Source organism: Lampetra planeri, chromosome 18, assembly GCF_965212315.1.
Source record: "Lampetra planeri chromosome 18, kcLamPlan1.2.h2, whole genome shotgun sequence".
NCBI lineage: Eukaryota > Metazoa > Chordata > Hyperoartia > Petromyzontiformes > Petromyzontidae > Lampetra > Lampetra planeri.
In genome coordinates this window covers 11,572,461-11,593,735 of record NC_136124.1, presented here as the reverse complement: position 1 = coordinate 11,593,735, position 21,275 = coordinate 11,572,461, and the positions used below count along the sequence as shown (strand labels likewise).

The 21,275-nt window shown below is 50.6% G+C and overlaps 1 protein-coding gene across 3 annotated transcripts; it reads left to right on the top strand.

The window, feature by feature from the left end:
• The first annotated feature begins 680 nt into the window (after positions 1–680).
• LOC144723663 (protein FAM76B-like) lies at positions 681–17,999 on the top strand. Of its 3 annotated transcripts, none has more exons than XM_078602563.1 (9): positions 702–857; positions 3,469–3,533; positions 5,601–5,655; positions 13,864–14,019; positions 15,313–15,467; positions 15,836–15,919; positions 16,581–16,716; positions 17,163–17,264; positions 17,824–17,999. In XM_078602563.1, exons 1-9 carry the CDS (start codon positions 777–779, stop codon positions 17,914–17,916), a joined length of 927 nt encoding a protein of 308 aa, XP_078458689.1. In that variant the 5' UTR covers positions 702–776; the 3' UTR covers positions 17,917–17,999. The 3 variants fall into 3 exon arrangements, with proteins under 3 accessions (XP_078458690.1, XP_078458689.1, XP_078458688.1); XM_078602562.1 differs by lacking the exon at positions 17,824–17,999 and adding an exon at positions 3,081–3,189 and having other exon boundaries at positions 717–857; positions 17,163–17,568; XM_078602564.1 differs by lacking the exon at positions 17,824–17,999 and having other exon boundaries at positions 681–857; positions 17,163–17,566.
• Positions 18,000–21,275: the final 3,276 nt, after the last annotated feature.

Genomic DNA, 21,275 nt, shown 5'->3' with positions numbered 1-21,275 from the left:
AACCAAGAAGATGCTGCAACACTACCAAAACTGAAGTTAAACTTGTCCACTCACCGTAACAAACTCCGGTCTAAACGTGCGCCTCTCAAACTCTGAACACAACACCGTACAGCTGTCCGAGATCCTGAGCTCTCTGATCGTTCCATTCACACACACACATCTCCAACTACGCAGGACCTCGTGTGCCTGCATCTGCGCAACATCTCTCGCGTCCACAAACTTCCTTACCACAGCTGCCGCTGAGTGGGAAGTCGCTCATTCTCCTCTGCTGGCGCTAAGGTCTGGAACTCCCACCCCCCTGCTCCCTCGTCCATCTCCTTCACCTCAACCTATGACTGCCTCTTACTCTAGAAAATAAATATACCCACGGTTTATGTGCGGCGCCTTGAGATGCGGACACATTTAGACAGTACCCATACACAATGTATCGTGGTGGGGTGAATGAATGCAAATGCATAGACTACGCAGCGGTGTAACCCGTTACGAATGTGCGTCGACTCTGGTATTATTCAATACAAGTGACTGTACAGCGAACGCTTATCCAGCAGTGGAGTGGCAAAAAGCCTGACTGTTCATGTCCTGTGGTGGTATAATCTACACGTGTCGAATCGAAAATCTACGAGCAGTCGATTCCACAGGCGATTCGCGACTGGGCTTTACAACTAACGCGGGAATCGATCGCGTTGTTTAATCGACGAGCAGGAATCGCAAGGATCGTTCCCGGTCTCTTCTTCTTCCCCCCACTCCCACCACTTCGTCTCTCTACCGCCGCCGCGATGTCCGCTCTGTACGCCTGCACCAAGTGTCACCAGAGATTCCCCTTCGAGGAGCTCTCACAGAGCCAGCAGCTGTGCAAGGTGCGGGGGGGGCAAGGGAGAAAGACGGGGAAGGAAGGGAGGGAGTTGTGCACGAAATATTTTTCTTCTGATTCGTGGTCTCGTGGATTTATTTTTCTCCGGGTCCTCCGGTTTTATTTTACCCCCTCCACGTTTAGAATCTCCGTCACGCGTTTCGAGTGCTTGGCCACTGCTGCTATCCAACTTTAACGAGCCACTTCGTTGGGGCTTTCATTTGTGATGGCCAGGTCGCTTCTGAAAAAGAGCCGTGTGGCTCAAGGGGGCCTTTGCCTTGGTAAAAAATATATATAAGATGATGGGAAGAGAGAGATGAGTGTTTGGGGTGGAGGGAGCGACCATGCCTGAGCACGGCGGTGGAAGGGGGGAAATGGGCGAATAACGGGATCAGGAAGAGAGCGGAGATGATGGGGACGATAATAGACCCCCCCCCCCCGGACGTTTCATGGGGAGTGGTTGGGATGGGACTCCCAAGGGGATATGGGGGAATCGAAGAGAATTCGAGCCTAACGCGATCAAGTTGAGATTAGCGGATCATTGGTAAGAAAAAAAATTGGGATGAAATGGAGATTGAGAGAGTCGAGGGGTGAAATTGGGATTAATGGGATCACAACGGGATCCAGGGGATATGTGGGAATCGAAGGGAGAATTGGAGCCTAACAGGATCAAGATGAGATTGGGAGATTGAAATATTGGGATGGAGGGAATCGAATGGAGATTGGGGATCACTGATAGGGATGGAGATGAAGGGGAGGCAATCGGAGGCCTGGGGGTGAATGGGATGAAGGGGATAACTCGGGGCTCGGGTTACAACACAGTATTCAGACTGTAGCGTGTTTACAGAACCAGAGTAGATTCACAACACCAGAGTTGCACCACGACTGGAGTGTCTACCAGGGACGTGCGGTCAGGGGAGGCACAGCCTCACCTGTTATACTCCAATGAAAATAGCTTTTACTAAAAGTAAAAAAAAACAATCAAAGAAAAAAGATTAAGATTTTTCCACTAATTTGTGTTATAAATGTAATTTCTGTACGATTCCAATCGTTTTTATCGTCAAAATCGCCAAATTTGCGGAGCTCCGCTGCAAATACAGGAAGAGACGAGAGGTGAGGCAGCGATGAGCTCAGCCTCCCCTCTGATTGCGCAACACCTCAGAAACTGGCAATAAGCGCGTGCCTGTTACTATCTCTCTATGTGTCACCAATGTAATGTTTGTAGAACCCTTCATTACATGTCCTCGCCTTCCATACTCCAGGTAACTTATTTCACGTATGTGTATAATGATATTTAGGCTCGCTGGTCTCGTCATGAAACTGCAATGAAAAAGCACCAGGGGAGGCAGCTATCACATCTGCCTCACTGAGGGGGGCGTGTCAGCCACGCTCCCTCAGTGAGGACACGCCCCCCTCTGTAAATCTGCCTCTGATACTAGCCAGTGCCTCCCCAGCCATTGACCTCACCGCACGTCACTGATGTCTACATGGTCAAACTAGTGTAGATTCTGTGGATTCACGCCACCATACAATTCATTTGGAATACTTAGCGTCTAAATGCGACCACATCTCAAGACGTCCAAGAAACAATGGGAATATTTATTGACAGAAGCTGTCATACATCTGTGTGTGAGTCTATGGTGCTCTATGCTTCCTTTGGGCTCTATATGAGTATAGTCCAGGGGTCGGCAACCTACGGCTCCGGAGCCGCATGCGGCTCTTTACGGGCTGCTTCTTGACGATATGTACGTATGTACATAGATGCATTGCGGCTCTTGAAATACTGAATTTTGTACCGAATTGGAAGGAAATGGCTCTTCTTGTTGTTTTGGTTGCCGACCCCTGGTATAGTCGGTCATAGGCAGAAGAGCAAATACAAATTTAGAACCTGTGCTTGAAGAGGGGCAAGAGAGTTGGCCGCGCCGTTGGAGTAAAGGGAATTCCAGATTGGAGCCAGCAGAGGAGAATGAGCGACCTCCCTCTGAGTGACAGTTGAATAGGAGCTTCCACAGAATGCCTCGGTTGTTGCAGCAGAGAGTACGTGGAGGGGAGTAGAGTGAGATAAGAGGTAGGAGAGTATGTAGAGGGGAGTAGAGTGAGTTGCCGAGTTTGCAAGGACGAGTCCATCTTGAAGACGGTGAGTAAGATCTTGAAATTGATCCGGGATAGAATTGGGAGTGAATAGAGAAACTGGAGTATTGGAGTCCTGTGATCTCGATCATGGGTGCAGGTGAGGAGTCTGGAAGCAGAGTTTTGGATCAACTGGAGTTTGAAGATGAGAGAACTGAGGACGTTGCAATAGCATGAAGGCATGGATGAGGAACTCGGCAGCAGCTAGGGTAAGCAAATGGTGGATTTCCACATAAGACATGTGCCACACATTGTTTAAGTTTATTTGTTCCACGGATGATCCCGTTGAGCGAGTTCCCCGACTATTTTACAAGACAGCACAGCAACAACAACACAAACAAACACATCAATATTACAGGGCAACATCAACAAGGGCTCTGCAGTGCTGAGGATCCCAAAGGCGAGCTGAATCCCCCGCTGGTGTGAAGTTTCATCCACTTGTCTCCACATGCCCCGGCGTGGCCCCCCGTGTGTTCCCTTGTGTGCAGGATTGTCGCATCGCTCACCCTGTTGTCAAGTGCACCTACTGCCGCACAGAATTCCAGCAGGAGAGGTGAGCTGCTGCTGCTGCATCTCGAGAAACCCCAGAGTGGAAGAGGGGCCGCATGGCTCGGCGCTCAGAGCCGGCCACACACACATGCTCATCACCCTTCGTTTTTCACTCAGTTGCAATGTGTGCTTTTATGTATATTGAGCAGGCCAACACTTTGGTTATAGCTCTTAATTAAAAGTCAGAAGATCACAAGTTAAAATCCTTGTTGGAGGGTGATTTGGCACACCAACACTCTTACCATTTAGTGAGCCATGAACAGTTGGTTATGGTATGGAAAGCCTTGGCCCTGCCATGGAAATGTGGAATTTTCAGCACAACAGCACAGGGCTGGAAATATAATTCGGTAGTTATATAACTATGTATTTATTCATGTTTTAAACATACTATTCTTAATCATGACACGTGCACATGATAATCGATTATTGACAATGTCGGAAAATTATAAGCTCATGTGACATGAAGGCCAATGGCATGAATAAAACAGTATGAACAAGACAAATGAGAATACAAATTAGATAGTAAATACACGTGAAAAATTTCCATCTGAACCGCGAATCATGAAAATTAATAAAACTCCAGTGAGTGTGAATTGTTACATGTCTAGAAATGAGTGCTCATTTGAGCAGGGAGACACATAGCCTTTCTCATGATGTCACGTATGTACTGTACAGCTATCCCTCGATTTACAAATGGGATGCGTTCTTCAAAACACGTAAAACGAAACTTGGTAAATGGCAATGGCTTTTCCCATGAATACAAAAAAATAGGGATGTGTTTCAGAGTCATTCCAACTCTACTCCTAACCTAAAAATATACATATTTTTCACTTTCACAATCCAGAAATAATAATGAAACAAAATCCTTCAATTAATTGCATTATAAAATGTCATGGAACTCCACAACAGAGCTGCATGTTGGAATGACTGGAAAGGTGATGTGGAGGCATTACTGTTGCACTGCGCGGATGCCGTGACTGTCGCGGATGGATGACGCAGCCTCTCAGGTAGTTCTCGTTTGATTTCATGGCACGTGCCGTGTGAAATTGTGTTCTAGCGGAAATTCGATTTTGTTCATCGAAAAGTGTGCGTAATTAGTCGGATTGCATTTACGTTAAATTTCGTAAACCGAACGTTCGTAAATGAAGGGATGCCTGTATTAGGGTGCCAACCGAAATTCAAGTTTGTTATTTTCGAAGTCACTCTTGGTTTTATTATTTTTTTCCTGTTAAACTGAAGCACAGCGGTTTTAAAGACAATCCCTCAATACTGTTTACAGTCAATACATAGTCATCGTATCGAGGCATAGCCACACAAGAAGAAGAAGAGGCGGGGATTCTGACCAACCTGTAAATGTTAATAGATTTTAATGAGATTGTCAGCTGTTGACACCAAAAATAATCATTTGAGAGTAGGATGTGATCACGTAAAACTGAAACGTCGCTTTCCTTTTGCATATTGAGTGGCACCCAAATACACATGTATTTAGGAGTCGAGTTATATATACCCGTGTGTATGCACATTTTTAACTTTGTTATGAGCACTATATATGAATGCAAGAGTTCTGCTTGAATTCGACTGGTTTCTTCCTCTTTTTAACCATTACTTGTGCACACAACACGACCCAACCATTCCCCACTTAAGATGTTCTACATTGGACTCGTTTCTTAAACGGAAGACAGCTAAATCAACGGTTCTTGACAATGTATTTCCAGGTTATGTACATTGGGGAGTCTGCCAATGGGTTGAAGCTTTATTAAATGAGAAAAAGAACACTTGAAAAGCCTGTTTAGGTGCTGTGACGTAACCGCATTGACATTTTAAAGCACATAGTGTTTTCACATTGACGTCACATGAGGATCATAAAGACGCAGGAGCCAGAGTCTGAGTACACTTCTCCAAGATAAGAAACATTTATATTTTGGGGTGATGTTTTCCTTAAACGTTGTGTGCCAGTCGAATTTTATTTCGCAAAATTTAATCTCTTTTAGCAGGGCCCACTACACACAAAGAGGATGCTGTGTGACCACATTGAACCCGTGTTCTGCTTGTGTCTTATTTTTTCCTGCAGCAAAACCAACACCATTTGCAAAAAGTGTGCACAGAACGTGAAGCTGTATGGCACGGTATGTGTATTTTTTGTTGCATTCAAAACATCCACGAATCGTTTTGGGGATCTTTGAACACTAAAAAATATTTTTCATGAGCATACACATTTTAGACTAGGATGGAAGAGAAAAATGCAATGCACACCTTTTACAAATTACGTGAAGTTGGTGTCATGTTATGAGATAAACATATGTCCATTTTATAACTCTCAGAGTAGTACAACACCCCGTGTTAGAGAACAGTCCCGTGGAAGGTGATATCGCATAACTATTTCCGAGATCCCGTCAAGTGACCTCTCATCCACATGCGAGTGACGCTGCACTTTCCCATGTGGCATAATATAAACAGGTCCATCACATGGCAGTCAACCAACATTTGTCATTGCTGGATTTCTTGCATTTAGCACGATTTGTTTTGTGTCATGGGTGACTGGACTTAGACCATAAACTCAGTCCACTTGAGAACCCTGGTTAATCACAGGTTGTTGAAACCTGGATTCAAGCCTAGAATCTCGGCAGTGCCAGCTTTGTGCCCTGGTTAATGAGGACGGGTCACAACAAATACCTGCTTACGTGTGTAATAAACGACTGGACCACGATGTCTGGCTCAGTGTCCTTTATTCGGTTCGTGCTGTACTCCCACACGGCTGTCTCTACTCTGTAGCTTCTCCACGGTGCTGACTCCAATGTCAGCCCGATCCACAACAGCAGCCCCGCTGCTGTTACTCTCGCACAGCCCCCCCTTGGCTGTACTCGCTGCAACTCCTCTCTCTTCTTCCCCTCTCTGCAGCTCTGACAGCTTCGTGCTGTCTCTCTCTCTCTTCTCTCCCGCCTCAGCTGGCAGCCACACCGCTGCCTCTAACACACAGCTCTTCTGGCTGTCTTCTCCGCAGCTGCACACCACTCCGTAGCTTCCGCCTCTCTTCGGGGTTGGCTCCCGATGGCCGTCGGTGCCCCCCTCTTCTCACTCGCCCGCGTGGCCTCTCTCTTTTCCGCTCACACCCCGACTGACTTCCCCTTCCGGTTTACCCGCTTAAGGACCCGAACCTTCCACCCACGTCACATGACTCCACCCCCCGTGACGTCACATCCGGAAGGTCGCTTACGCCCGCATTACACCACCCTCCCCCGTAGAAAAATCCCAGCCGACCTCGGCTGACCAATAGCAAATCGTAATGCGGCGAACCGAGCTTCCCCCCCTAAAGGACACTAAGCATACAATGTAACAGCAAGAACAACAACAACAACGCAATTAACATCAACGAACGTACAAAAAGCATGCAATAAATACAACTGTAAGAAAAAGATAACAACACAGCAACAATCAACGAAACGTAAGCGATTTGGAACGTGTGCGGGTCGCCGGCCCGTCCCGGACGGTCGGCGGCCCACTCGCAGAACGGGAACGCGATGAAAGTCGAGGAATGACAGGGGGTAATCCCCCTGTCGCAGCTGGAAGTCCACCGACGTCCCGTGTCCCTAAAGAGTTAGTCTTGGGCTTGTCCTGTGACCGTGCCCGCAGCTGGGTCGGAAGGGCTGCAGGGCTCGAAGGTCCCGCAGACCTGGCAGGCGTCCTCCGAGCAGGGCCCCTCGTCCCCCGCAATGTCACGGCCGGCCTGTCTGGAACAGGTACGACAGGCGCTCTAGCAAGATCAATGGACGCAGGCAGGGGAGAGTCAGCAGCAACAGACCCCGGCAAGGCAACATTGGGGGATGACGCATCATGTAAGGGAGCAACATATGGTTTCAAGCGCGACGTATGCACAACCCAGCGACGAGACCCAATCTGGACGCGTGCTGACTGTGGGTTGGGAACCGCAATGAGGCGTACGGGACCATGCCAGGGTTTGTGCAATTTCGGCGAGGTTCCCGGACGTACCTGTGGACAATGAAGCCAGGCTAGGTCCCCAACCTTCCAAGGGCACTCCCCCTCGGACCGTCGCGCATATCGCTCGTTCCGGGCCTGGGCTTTGGCCGTAGCCACGCGGGCATTCTCCCGCGCCTCCGTGACTCGGCGAACCGTGTCCTGAATGTATTCAGGAAGTGGTTTACGAGGTCCCTTCACCCCAATTCCCAATTGCACATCCACCGGCGGCACGTTTTCCCGACCATACATAAGGTAAAACGGCGAATACCCTGTAGCCGCATGAGGCGTCATCCTGTACGCCGAAAGCACCCCGGGGATGTGCAGATCCCAATCTGATTGTTGTTCACTCACGGTATGGCAAAGCATGGCAGACAATGTCCTGTTCAGCCGTTCAACCATACCATCCGTCTGCGGATGGTATGGGGATGTCCGTACTTTCTTAGTCCCAAGGCCCGCGCACACTTTCGCCAATAATTTAGAAGAGAAATTTCTGCCCTGGTCCGTGAGGAGTCTCTCAGGCGCCCCCTTGTCCATAATATACCCAAACAAAAAGGCGTCGGTAATGGCCGCGGCCGACTGATCGGGCAACGGCCAGGCCAACGGGAGAGGTACTCAACCCCTACCAGCAAATATTTATTTCCCCTCGCCGATGGTGGAAAAGGTCCCAATATGTCCAGTGCCACTAATTCATTGACTCGAGACACCTGAATCGACTGGAGAGGCGGCACGTAAGGATGTTTCGGCGGCTTACGTCGTGCACACGCAGGGCACGCGCGCACGTGCCCTACGACATCTGTCGCCATGCCGTGCCAAAAATAATGACGTTGCAACGTCAACAAGGTCTTCTGCACCCCTAAATGTAAGAGAGTGTCACAATGGAGAGTTCTAATCAACTCGAATCGCAAGGACGTTGGTACCACCAGGCGCCAACGTTCCTGGAACCCCTCCCGCCACATAAGCAGACCATCTCGGAGAGCGGTTTGCGGCCCCACAGCCGCACACGGACTCCCCTTGTCCCTAGCAGACCGCTTCCGCAAGGACACCAACGACTCATCCATCAACTGTTCCCGGATCCAGACAGACCGCGGCAGATTCAAAACCCCGTCAGCCGGTCCCGGTTCCATCGGAGTATCCGACTTCTCGACGGCCAACGTAAGCGGCTGAGGGGGGTTTGGAATCGGCGAACACCTATGCGTCCCCGACTCACATTTACAAGGGGCGCGCCGCGGTAATCTGGAAAGTGCGTCAGCGTTCGCATGGCGCACTCCCTTCCGATGTTGAATTTGGAAGGAAAATTCCTGTAGCGTGTCCAACCAACGTGCCAACTGTCCGGATGGCTGGTCAATTTTAAGGGCATATAGCAAGGCCGCATGATCCGTACGCACAATAAAAGAACGACCGTAGAGGTATGGTCGAAATTGCCGTAGGAAAAAAACAACCGCCAATAGTTCTCTGCGAGTGACACAATAGCGGGTTTCCGCAGGAGACAAGACTCGGCTACCATACGCCACGACGCGCTCTACACCCCCTTTAGACTGTGATAATACCGCCCCAATACCCGTGTCACTCGCGTCCGTATCAAGAATGAATGGGTGATTGAAATCGGGATAATCCAATGTTGGGGCCGTGGCCAATAGATCACGCAGACTCCGAAAGGCCGCCTCCTCCGGCTGTCCCCAACCAAACTTCCGTCCTTTACCCATAAGGAGATGCAAGGGCCTCGCAATCGTCGCAAAACCCGGCACAAATCTTCGGTAATACGAGGCAAATCCCAAAAACCGGCGAACATCCCCCACGGTGGCCGGAGTCGGCCAATCCCGGACGCACGCCGTCTTTTCCGGGTCCGTGGACACCCCCTCAGCACTCACAATGTGCCCCAAATAGCGGACGGACCGTTGCAGTAGGTGACATTTCTTTGGTTTGAATTTCAATTTGGCAGAACGCATCCTCATGAACACTGTCTCCAGCCGCATCAAATGTTCATCAAATGTGCGGCTGAAGACAATAATATCATCCAAATATATAAGACACGTCTCCCACTGCAACCCCGACAAAACGAGCTCCATCAATCTTTGAAATGTAGCAGGGGCCGCATTCAATCCCATCGGGAGACAGTTGAATTGAAATAACCCCTGCGGCGTACGGAATGCGGTTTTCTCCCGTGAGGACTCGTCAAGGGGAAGCTGCCAAAATCCCGAAGAGAGGTCCAGTGTGGAAAAGAACTTAGCCCCCGACAATGCGTCGAGGGAGTCATCCATACGCGGCAGGGGGTACGCATCTGCCACCGATATCTTATTCAATTTCCGGAAATCAAAACAAAATCGCAATTTGCCATCCTTTTTCTTAACCAAGACGACTGGAGCGCCCCATGGGCTGTTAGATGGCGATATAATGTCCGCAGCCAACATGTCTTCCACTGCCCCCCGCACGTGTTCTCGCTCCGCAGGACTCATCCGATGCGAATTTAATCGAATAGGGGCAGCATCGCCCGTCTCAATGTGATGGTAAAGCAACGATGTGCGGCCCAAATCCAAATCATCGGAGCTGAACACATCGGAATATGTCAACAACAATTTACGCAGCGCACCACGTTGCTCCATGGACAGGGAAGAATTTCCGTCACATAAGTCAGCAACCCAACGATTATCCGAACCCCTTGGCTCGGAAACCCCAGCAACCACTCCCCGGCTATGCGGACAATCATGGGTCGCAAACGCCGTAGTGCATGTGCCACAACCGTACCGGCCGGAACACGGACGTTTTCCCCCCCCCCGCATTAAGCACCTGTAAAAACGGTAATTGATCCGGCCGGACGATGGTCTGTGCCCCCACTAACGCCAACCCGGTTGTTATCGTGGCGGACGGTGACAACAAGACCCCTACTGCTCCTAGCCGATCAGGCAGGGGCTTCCGATACCGCAAGGGTATAAGCATCTGTGTACCAGGTGGGATGTCCACAGATGCGACGGACAGCGCCTGCACTTGTACGGCCGAAGCAGGTCGCCCCCAGGGCGACGGCAGAAACGAGATTTGACGGCCCCCCGGCAGTTCAATACAATTCTCATTGATTTTGATCAAAATGGGCATCTTAGCCAAAAAATCGGTGCCTAACAAACAAGGAACCGCCAAAGATCTCGATATCAACACAACACCCGAGGCCGACACATCCCCAATAGATATCTTAGCATCCACCTGACCCACGATACCCATGCTACCCCCGTTCGCAGCGACGCACGACCCATAAACCGGACGCACAGCCCCCGGCGGGATGCCCAACAGATGGAAAATGACATCCGAAATAATAGTCGCAGACGCGCCGGAGTCGACCAAAATACGTACGTCCACCCCTTGTATAGACCCCGGTACAGTGGACGAGCCCGTAGCGGCCGCGACGACTCTCCGTGCCAACTTGCGCCACTGCGTGACCGAGCGACAAGGCCCCGTCGAAGGGCATGCTTTAACCACAACGTTAGGATGGCGCAACGACGGTGATGGGTGAGGTATAAAGCCTTGCCGAGTGTCTGGTGCGTGCCGACATGCCTGTTTCGGAGGATCTTTAGCCGACTTGTCCGGTGCCGAGGCCTCCTGCTGCGGCGGAGCCGGGAAGCGGGCCCAGCAGTCTCTGGCGTAGTGGCCCCTACGCCCGCAGCGGAAACATTCGGCCTCGTTGCGCCGAAGCGCAGGCCTTGCCTCCTGACGGCCCCGTTCTGGTAGCGCCGCGCGCGGTCTCGGCCCGCCGCGTCCCGTCCATGGAGCGGAGGCGGCCGTCAGCTGTTGAGGGCCCCGGTCATCCGGAACATAGACAGCCTGCGCAGGGTTCCACCCCAGCGCATCCCCTTCTTTGACGGGCCCCCCCGTCCACGCCGTCACTTGTTTCCAGCGACGGAGGTTGAATTGCGCATCGAGACACTTAGCAGCCGTCCGGGAAGTTAGCTTCTCATGCCCACACACAGGCATGGGGATCCCTAGATCCCGAGACAGCTCCAACATTTTCCCTAATATGAGAGGCTCGAGCAGGTCCTGTGGCGTCTCAGGATAAGCTGCCATGGCCAGCTCCAGCACCGCACCCCTGAACGCCACGGGCGACTCCCCTGGTGCTCGTTGTCGTTGAGCGAATCGCCGATGCGCATCATCTGGTGGCTCATAAGCATCGGCCATTTCCTGAAAAACACCACATAAAGTTGCCTTCTTATCGGTCGTTATGGAACGGAAGAATCGGACAGATTCGTCGTCCAGGAGAGTCGGCAACACCTCCAAAGCCTCCGCATCGGTCCATCTTGCTGTGCGTACCGCCGCCAAGAAGCGGCAGGCGAACGCGCTCCAGTCCCCACCGACGGAAAATTCTTTAACCGTGGTAAGGTGGCGACTCCGACTCCTCTTCCCGCCGTCTTCCAATGGTGGTGGTTGTGGTGGCAAATTCAAAATGGCGTCGGCCCGCGGCGTGGCCAAGATGGCGGTTTGGCGCCGCGGAGCGCGCAAAATGGCGGCCTCTTGCCGCGTGGGCAATGGCGGCGGCAGGACAGGCAACGTGGCGGCCCGCGGAGCACCAACTGCGTCCTCCATCGTCCCTGGCGCGACGAGATGGCATAGATGCGCCAGGACGTCCTTAAGTGCCTCCAGTTGTACCGCCATCGCTTGCCATCGTTGATCCGCGTCTGATGATGTCGACGGACCCGCCACCGCGCCAACATCCTCCACTCCCGTTCCCGTGGTCGCCTCAGCCGGGCTCTCCTCCACCACCCCAACAGGATCCGTGGTTGGAGGGAGTTCGTCGTCGTCGGACGAAGAAGCCGATGCAGGCGCCGGATTAACTCTCTTCCTCACTTGTTTCGACATGCCGTTGCACTTCCGACACCAGTGTAATAAACGACTGGACCACGATGTCTGGCTCAGTGTCCTTTATTCGGTTCGTGCTGTACTCCCACACGGCTGTCTCTACTCTGTAGCTTCTCCACGGTGCTGACTCCAATGTCAGCCCGATCCACAACAGCAGCCCCGCTGCTGTTACTCTCGCACAGCCCCCCCTTGGCTGTACTCGCTGCAACTCCTCTCTCTTCTTCCCCTCTCTGCAGCTCTGACAGCTTCGTGCTGTCTCTCTCTCTTTTCTCCCGCCTCAGCTGGCAGCCACACCGCTGCCTCTAACACACAGCTCTTCTGGCTGTCTTCTCCGCAGCTGCACACCACTCCGTAGCTTCCGCCTCTCTTCGGGGTTGGCTCCCGATGGCCGTCGGTGCCCCCCTCTTCTCACTCGCCCGCGTGGCCTCTCTCTTTTCCGCTCACACCCCGACTGACTTCCCCTTCCGGTTTACCCGCTTAAGGACCCGAACCTTCCACCCACGTCACATGACTCCACCCCCCGTGACGTCACATCCGGAAGGTCGCTTACGCCCGCATTACACGTGTAAGAACGCACCTTGGCTCTTTGCCCATGGCTGTATGACACGCGTTTGAAGCTTTGTTGTTGAAGCTTTGTTGCTGGAAAATACAACTTTAAGGTGACAAACTGCAGTGCCCTCTGGTGATGTGACTGAAGTTTGACTACTGAACCATTCCACACGTCACTGCAGTGACATCACTGTAGTGTGTTGGCAACTCACTTTAAAGTGTTTTTGTAGTAACCTGTCAGGAAGCCGAGGTCACAGCCAAAAATATGTATCTTCAAGTGATGTATGAACAAGCGGTTTGTTTCTTGGGTTGCTTCTGTGATGAATTACATTTCTAAGTTGGTAGTTGAGATGGGAAATATTTGTACCCTGAGATGGTGTGGAGGTGGCTCAGACTACTAAACTGGGTTCAAATCCGGGTTTCTGGTTCCTATGATTATACTGGGTTGTCAAGTGTAGTGGGTTGATGGTTTCAGCCCAGTTGCCATATACTGCACACGCAAAAAAACACGTATTATGTCTGGGTTTTTCATTTAATTTGGGTGAATTCAGGTTCTGAGATTCGATATCGGTTTGACTGCCATGTGATGAACACTTTTCTGTTGCATGGCATGTGGGACAGTGTATGGATAAAAAGGTAACTCGAAGAGATCTGGGAAGCAATTGTATGATATCACTTTCCATGGACTGTTCTGTAACACACACAGGTCAATCCATTACTGTACAATAGTTCTGAATGGACATTTTTTCATATGACATGACGCCAATAGTACAATCGGAAGATTGATTTTTTAGAAATGTTTTTTTTTATGTTGTTGATGTTAAATGGTGCCTATTTCGATGCCGTTGACTGCTGAAATCATTCATATTATTTAGCTTCATTGCACAAACAACCCAGCCACAGCCCACCGCTGGACGGTGCCATTTTCCGTGGGTCGGCATTGACGACAGCTTGTGCTCTTGTGGTGCACGCAGCCCAAGCCGTGCCAGTACTGTAACATAATCGCGGCGTTCATCGGCACCAAGTGCCAGCGCTGCACCAACTCGGAGAAGAAGTATGGGCTGCCCCTCGCCTGCGAGCAGTGCAAGCAGAGGTGCGCCTTCGACCACAAGGACGACAGCAAGAAGAAGGTACGGCCACGCACTCCGCCATGCCTTTCGATTATAAATTAAAATAAAAAATGTAACACATGTTGCCGACGTGTTCCTACGCTGTGTATTCCACAAGACTTTGCGGCTTTGTTAAAAATAATAAATTGTAGTCATGGTCAAAGATGCAACTGAGGCGCTCCAGTAACAAAATTCGTTGACAAGAGGCATGTCACATTTTTCCCTTACCACATGAATGTATTATTTGCCATGAATCGGGTCAACACTTAAAATCAAGAATCCTTTTTCTATTAACTTTATGGGTTTAGTAATATGAGTACCGCTCTGTGGGACCGCAACAGTGGTCATTCTTCGAGTCTGGCTCCGACTACCGGCTCAGAGCTGCCATTGGAGAAGAGTTGCAAGTTAGAGCAGGCAGATGCTTAGATGTTGAGTGCTATGGCAGTGTTTCACCTGTGTGCAATTAAAGTGCAAAAACATCACATTGTTTTAGGCACTGCCTCTTGGCTGTAGGTGCTTAGTGTTGTATGCTGTGTATGCCATGTGTAGTGGGTTAAATTCAGGCGCACACTGGACTTTGGAGGCAACACTATTTATTATCTAAACACAATGGGTAACTCTTAACATTAAGAGGATAACGACATAGGGTGGTAACCACCGTTCCTAACTTATCTAACACACGGGGATACTACATTTCTGGACCAGAGACCGAGGATCGTAGATGGTGGCTTCATACCAGAGTTGACCGAGCAGAACAGCACAGAACAGCCCAGCTCTCCGTCCACGCCCCGCTTATAACCACTCCGGCGTGGCCGGCTCCGCCCCAGGCCACGCCCCCCTTCCCGATCCTTCGGGAAGGCCCGAGCCCCCAACCACGTGACCCCCCTGGGGCCCCTGGCCCCCCTTTATCCGGTCACGTGTCCTGTTGGGTTCACGCAGAGTGTCACGGCCTGACACGACCTCCGTGATACCCGCCTACAGCCCCTATACCGAGCCAGTGTTGTGTCGTTCTACTGCACTACACATGTAAGCTGTGCTTTATGCTGTTGTCAGGTCGACAGAAAGCTGATATGCTGTGTGTGTGCGCTATATATGCTGTATGTGTGCTGTCTCTAGGTGTATGGGAAGCTGCTGTGCTGTGTGTGAGTTGTGCTATGTATGCTGCGTGTGCTGCACGCACTATACAGCTCCTGTGCTCTGCTCCTGTTTCTAGGTAGACAGGAAGCTGCTATGCCATGGGTGAGTTGTGTTACGTATACTCTGCATGTGCTGCATCTACTGTACAGGTGCTGTGCTATGTGCTGCTGTTTCCAGGTGGACGGGAAGCTGCTGTGCTGGCTGTGCACGCTGTCGTACCGCCGCGTGCTGCAGAAGGCCAAGGAGCAGCACCGAGGGCTGGGGGCGGCGCAGCACCGCTCCTCCCAAGACGAGCGGCATGGGGCGCGCAAGGAGCAGCACACGCACCGACAGTACGTGTAGGACACACCGTACACAAGCACATACGATCCACACTGTACCTGTAATACACAACACTCAACAAATACATAATACACACAATATGCAAGCAAACACAGTCCACACATTACTTATGGTACACAACACTCAGGCAGTGCACATAGTACAAAACACTCAGCCAATACAAGGAATACACAGTATGTACAGTGCACACAATATACACAGCCATTACATAAAGTACACGGACCGCCAGAAAGCAAAGTACACACCGTATACAAGCATGCATAGAACTTCTAGCACAACCAGCATACACAGTGCACACAGCACACTGCCAGTACGCCCAGCACGAGTATAAGTGACGTGTGTGCCGTGTCTTTCTCAGCCACAAGTCTCCTGGCCCTGCCTCTCAGAACGATCCTCCGCAGAAGAAGCCTAAGGTGGAGAACAAACCCAGCAATGGAGACAGGCGAGCAGCCCCCACACAGGGCTCACGCGCCTACCCACGGAGACCTGTGCTTGCAGATTTAATACCACAGAATACTCGGCGCAATGCATTGCAATATTATACAGTACTATACTGCATGATAATATACTATATGATGCAATAATATACGATGCAATGCTATGCAGTACTAAACAACACAGTGTACGGGTGTGTGATATTTTTGTGCTAGAAGTGTTGCGGTGCTGTGAAAACCAAAACGGATGCGACTGAATGCGAACTGAAGCCCTGGCAAAACACCAGACTTGGGTTAAGGGCATAGGGTCAGTGTGAACGCTAGTGCTAGTAGCTGGTTAGTTAGGTTTATGCTTAGGGCCAATAATCGTGACCGTTAAGTTAGTTGATTAGGGTTTCAACTCACACGAGTGGCAGTGTGGGTGGTGGGTCAGGACTTTGAAAAGCACAAACAACTCGTGACTGGTTGGCACGATGGCTGGCGAGTTGCTCAGGTTATGTAAAGGGAAAGCGTTTGGTTTATATTTGGCTCATGCACTCTGCCTCCCACACCGCTTGCCCCTCCTCCCCATGGATCGCCGCGTCACTCGTCAGTGCGAGGTACTGTTCTCTTCGCACATCTACTGACGCTCGGCCGGGCGCTATTGCGTGTCGCTCGTGCGTGGTGCAGTGTATCCGGTGACGCCACAATGGACTCGGCGAGCTCGGACAACTTCATCCTGATCACTCAGCTCAAGGAGGAGGTGGCTCTGCTAAAGAAGCAGCTCCAGCAGAAGGAGGGGCTCATCCTAGAGAGAGACCGCAAGGTGAGCGGCGCCGCTCGCCACTGCTCCCCTTGTCTCCCCACACCGTGTTCACGGCGCACGATCCATGCCGATCTGTCTCCTGGCGACGCTGACTTGCGACGCTGACTTGTGTACGTGTCCCTCTGCCTGTGTGTGAGCAGTAGTGGAGTGTCGCGGTTAGCACGCTGCGCTATGAACCCGTCGACCCGAGTTCAATTCCTGCTCGTGGCCAACACCAGTAATGAATATTTGAACCGGTCCTGGGCCTCCCTTAGGTCGACTCAGCCTCAAATTAGTACCTGGTGTGGTTTGCCAACATTGCCACTGGGGAGACAAAAGGCGGTCGGGTGTGCTACTGGCTCTTGTGTACCGCTCTGGCCTTCATAGCTGCTCACTAACAGCACTTACCCCAACAGTCTGTGCAGACTATACAGGAGGTCTTTGTATGTGTGTGTCTGCGTATGTAGCTCACGGAGATCAAGGCCGACTTCCAGTACCAGGAGAACCTGATCCGAACTAAGATGAACAACATGGAGCGCACGCACAAGGAATCCATTGAGCATCTCCAGGTAACCAGTGGTGACAGCACAGTTATCCCACCCATAATGACCAGTTACCGGCCAATCAAAGGCAAGGCCAAGCACCTTCCTGTTCAACTGAGCAATGAGGCGGTGGGCATTTCTGTCGATAGCCGTGAGCCAATGGTAAAAATTGCATATTCCCATGGAGGAGGGCAGTCTGTACACATGAAGGCTTCTGTGAACTTCCCCACAATATGATACTCCGTTTGTTGATCTGGGAGGGATGATGGGCTCAGTCGATCCTCAACTCCAGTTTGAAGGTGGGACCCTCCAATTGCGAGTTGAACACTAACTGCATCACACCTAGCCTGCTGAGTGCATACGTGTCAAAATGTGTGAATATTTATACATGTAAAAATTGTGAGTTTTCGTGCAGTGGTTTTGCCCACTGTACTACGAACTCAGTGACTTGGGGAAATCGGCTCATGTGAAGGTGTTAGGTGGATCCTTACATCGCGGAACCGTGAGAGAGGTGACGGCTTGGAGACCTTCATCCAGGAGTAGATAGATCATGGTCGATAACGTAAGTTTGTCTTTGTGCATTCAGGTGAAGAACCGGGAACTTCTCAAACAGGTGTCAAGCCTTTCTAAGGGAAAGAAGCCAGAGAGGACCCTGACTAGCGCCTCCTCGTCCCCCTAACCTCCAGGTCCCCATGACTCGCTCTCACTTCATACCCTTCCCCATGTCACCCCTGGGTTTATATAAAGAGGTATTTACTAAAAGTCGGTGTTGATGTCTATTGTGCTGACAAACCTACGGTAGCGTGCAATCATGTTCAGTGCGTTACTGGGTTGTAGCGCAGTATCAATTGTCACCTCGCAGGGTGTACTGCCGTGATCATAAACAAGGTGGCTAAAGCGGATGTGTAGTTCAAGCTGAAAGGCGTTGTGGCGGACTGACTTTATATCCCGCACTACTAATATAATTCTGCCAGCTGGAATGACGGTGCACATGGGGACGAGTGGTGGGGTAGCAGTGCTGTGGGCTTTGGGACAAAACTACGCTCCGATAGACCATTGTTGTGCTGCCCAACTTCACAGTTCCACCAATTTTGTGCAACCAACTGCCCAAGTGAGGTCGGGCTAAAACAGATGCTTTGTACAAAGACAAATATCCCCCTTCCAGCCTGAACAGATTCTTGGGGCAAGTGCTGTTACTGAGCACCTATGAAGGCCAGCACGGCACACGAGGAGGTGGATGCTCAGCACCACGCCCGGCCGCCTTTGTCTTCTGAGTGGCAATGGTTTTACATCACATTAGATACTCATTTGAGGCTGAGTCGGCCTCGGAGAGGCCCAGGACTCAATTCCGATAATCATCACTGGTCTTGGCCATGAGCTAGAATCGAACTCTCGTTGCTAGGTTCGTAGCGCAGTGTGCTAACCACTACACTACTGCTCCCCTACCTAAACATGCACCCTATCACCCACCCCTATTCCTGACGCAAGCCAAAATGCTTCCCATAAGCTTGCAAAAACCAGACACAGAACTCTGCTGTCCTCCACAGAACCGTTTTTAGTCCCTTTACAGCGTTACCAGCACATGCATTCATTTGGCCAAAGTCTATTTGCATGCAATCACAATTTCCGCAGTCACAGGTAACCACCGTGCCACCACGCTTACAAGATCAAGGTAGGCAGCCCAACCGTCCCCATGGTGAGCATGCTTCATCCTCTTAAGGGTTGGCATCACCAAGGAAATATGGGTAGCTGCTCGTGCCAGGGTCTGCCTACCCTGCACCCACTCCAGAACGCACCCCTGCTCTTGCCCTACCCCACTGTGTGCATCCAATAGGTGGCTGCTTCTGTGGCTCACCTCAGCCAGCCACCCATGCACCACTGAAGAAACCCCAAAGATCTTACAACCTGGAATACCCTTTTTAGTAAGCCTCTCCTAGCTTCAAATAGGTTGTACTCACAGTAGGCCTCAATCACTTGGTTGTCTCCCACAGGCTGTGTGGTTCATATTGGGTTGATGAGTTGATAATGTCTTGTTTACGAGTAGTATTCCTGGGCCTCTATTCTTTGCTGTGTGGTCGTGTTTTTTATAGTCCCTCCGTAGGATCAACTAGCCAATGGGCACATGCCACTATTCTATTTTTGTGTATGATAGCAATATGTTCAGTAGCTAAATGCCAATGTCAAGGTCTGCTCGCCACAAGAGGGCTTCATGAAAGAGTTTGTGTAGCTTTGCTATTCCTCCATTGAAGTAGTGCAGATTAGTGGTTTATGAAATGAGTTGCATGGCCACAATCGCACTACTGTGGCATTTCTTTAAATTTCCACGTGGTTGATGGTGCATCAGTGTCTTCGAGAGATGTCAAAGCCAAAAGGTGCAATGTTTGGGTCTTGAATGAGGTGGTTTTTTTGGATTTGCACATCGTTCCACTTTGTTTGCCAGGGTTCTTCGGGATCTCAGTGATATTTAGGATGGTGACAGGACGATCCCAGAAGGGGGATCGGGACTTGATTTGGTGGCAAAGTAATGTACACTTTTTGAGGTCTTGGTTGATGAGTAGGTTGTCATTGGCATGAAAACATGTAAACTCCCTTTAAGTTTGCACATCTGAGTGGATATTTCATTGCAAAATGTTGACCAGAACAGGATCCAGGGGATTGGTGTTGGCTTCAGTGTTTCGGTTATAATGCACATCACGTTAATCAGTTGTGCCTATAGAGGTTTTGTGTACGAGCTCCCGTACCTGGCTGGAGCTCAGTACTCTGCTACTGATCAAAGCAATGATAGGGCAGAAGTTTTCAGCACTTAAGCTGAAGCGCCCCAGGTTATTTTTACACATTTCTGTAGCAGGCGATTTTTGATTTGGTTTTTCAAAGATCTGTTGTGTGAGGCTTGAAGGTCAGACTTTTATCCATAACCCCTATATATCTGCGAGCAGGGTCATAGCGCAATGGGCTACCACATAAGTGCATATCTAGGGTGGCATCTGCTGCACGATAGAGATACCTGGAGAGGCGTGATTGAGAGGAATGGCCCCGCTGATCTGAACCCGAATGGTGAGATTTTATTGGAATTCTGCGCCAGTCACGGAATGTCAATAACAAACACCTTGTTCGAACACAAGGATGCTCATACGTGTACTTGGTACCAGAGCACCTTGGGCCAAAGGTCAATGATTGACTTTATAGTTGTATCATCTGACCAAAGGCCGTATGTTCTGGACACTTTACCGAAAGAATCATGAATATATATGGACCGGCTCTTTTTTTCTGTTCCCTTTCACAGGGGTCATGGGAGTGCTTCTCCAGTCTACCTCTGCTTTGTAGACTTGGACAAGGCATATGACCATGTTCCCCACAATGTCTTGTTTGGAGGTGCTGCGTGAGTATGATGTACTGGTACCACTATTGTGTGCTATCTGGCCCCTCTATTCTCTGAGTGAAAGCTGTGTCCGTATTCTTGGTGTTAAATCAAAGTCGTTCACTATGGATGTTGGACTCTACCAAGGGGGTGCGTCTTGTCTCCACTCCTGTTTGTGATTTTCATGGACAGGATATCAAGGCGCACTGGTTTTTACAGATGACGCCTTCTTTTCCTCATCAGTCTGTGATCTCTAGCGTGCACTTGAACAGTTTGATGTCGATTGTGAAGCGGCTGGGATGAGGATGAGCACTTCCAAATCTGAGGTCATTGTTCACTCCCGGGAGACGGTGGATTGTGCTCTCCAGGTGAGGGGGGGGAAGCTACCCTTAGTGGAGGAGTTTAAGTACCTCTGGGTCTCTTTTGCGAGTGGTTAGTGGGAGCGGGAGATTGGCCGGCAGATCGGTGCGGCGTCCGCAGTGTTGCGGGTGCTGTACCATTCTGTGGTAATGAAGTGGGAGCTGAGTTCTCGAACAAAGCTGTCGGTTTACAGGCTGATCTACATTCCCACCCTCACCTTTGGTCATGAGCTTTGGGTAATAACCGAAAGGATGAGATCGCGGGTACAAGGGGCCAAAATGAGGTTTCTCTGCAGGGTTGCTGGGCTCACTCTCCGTGAC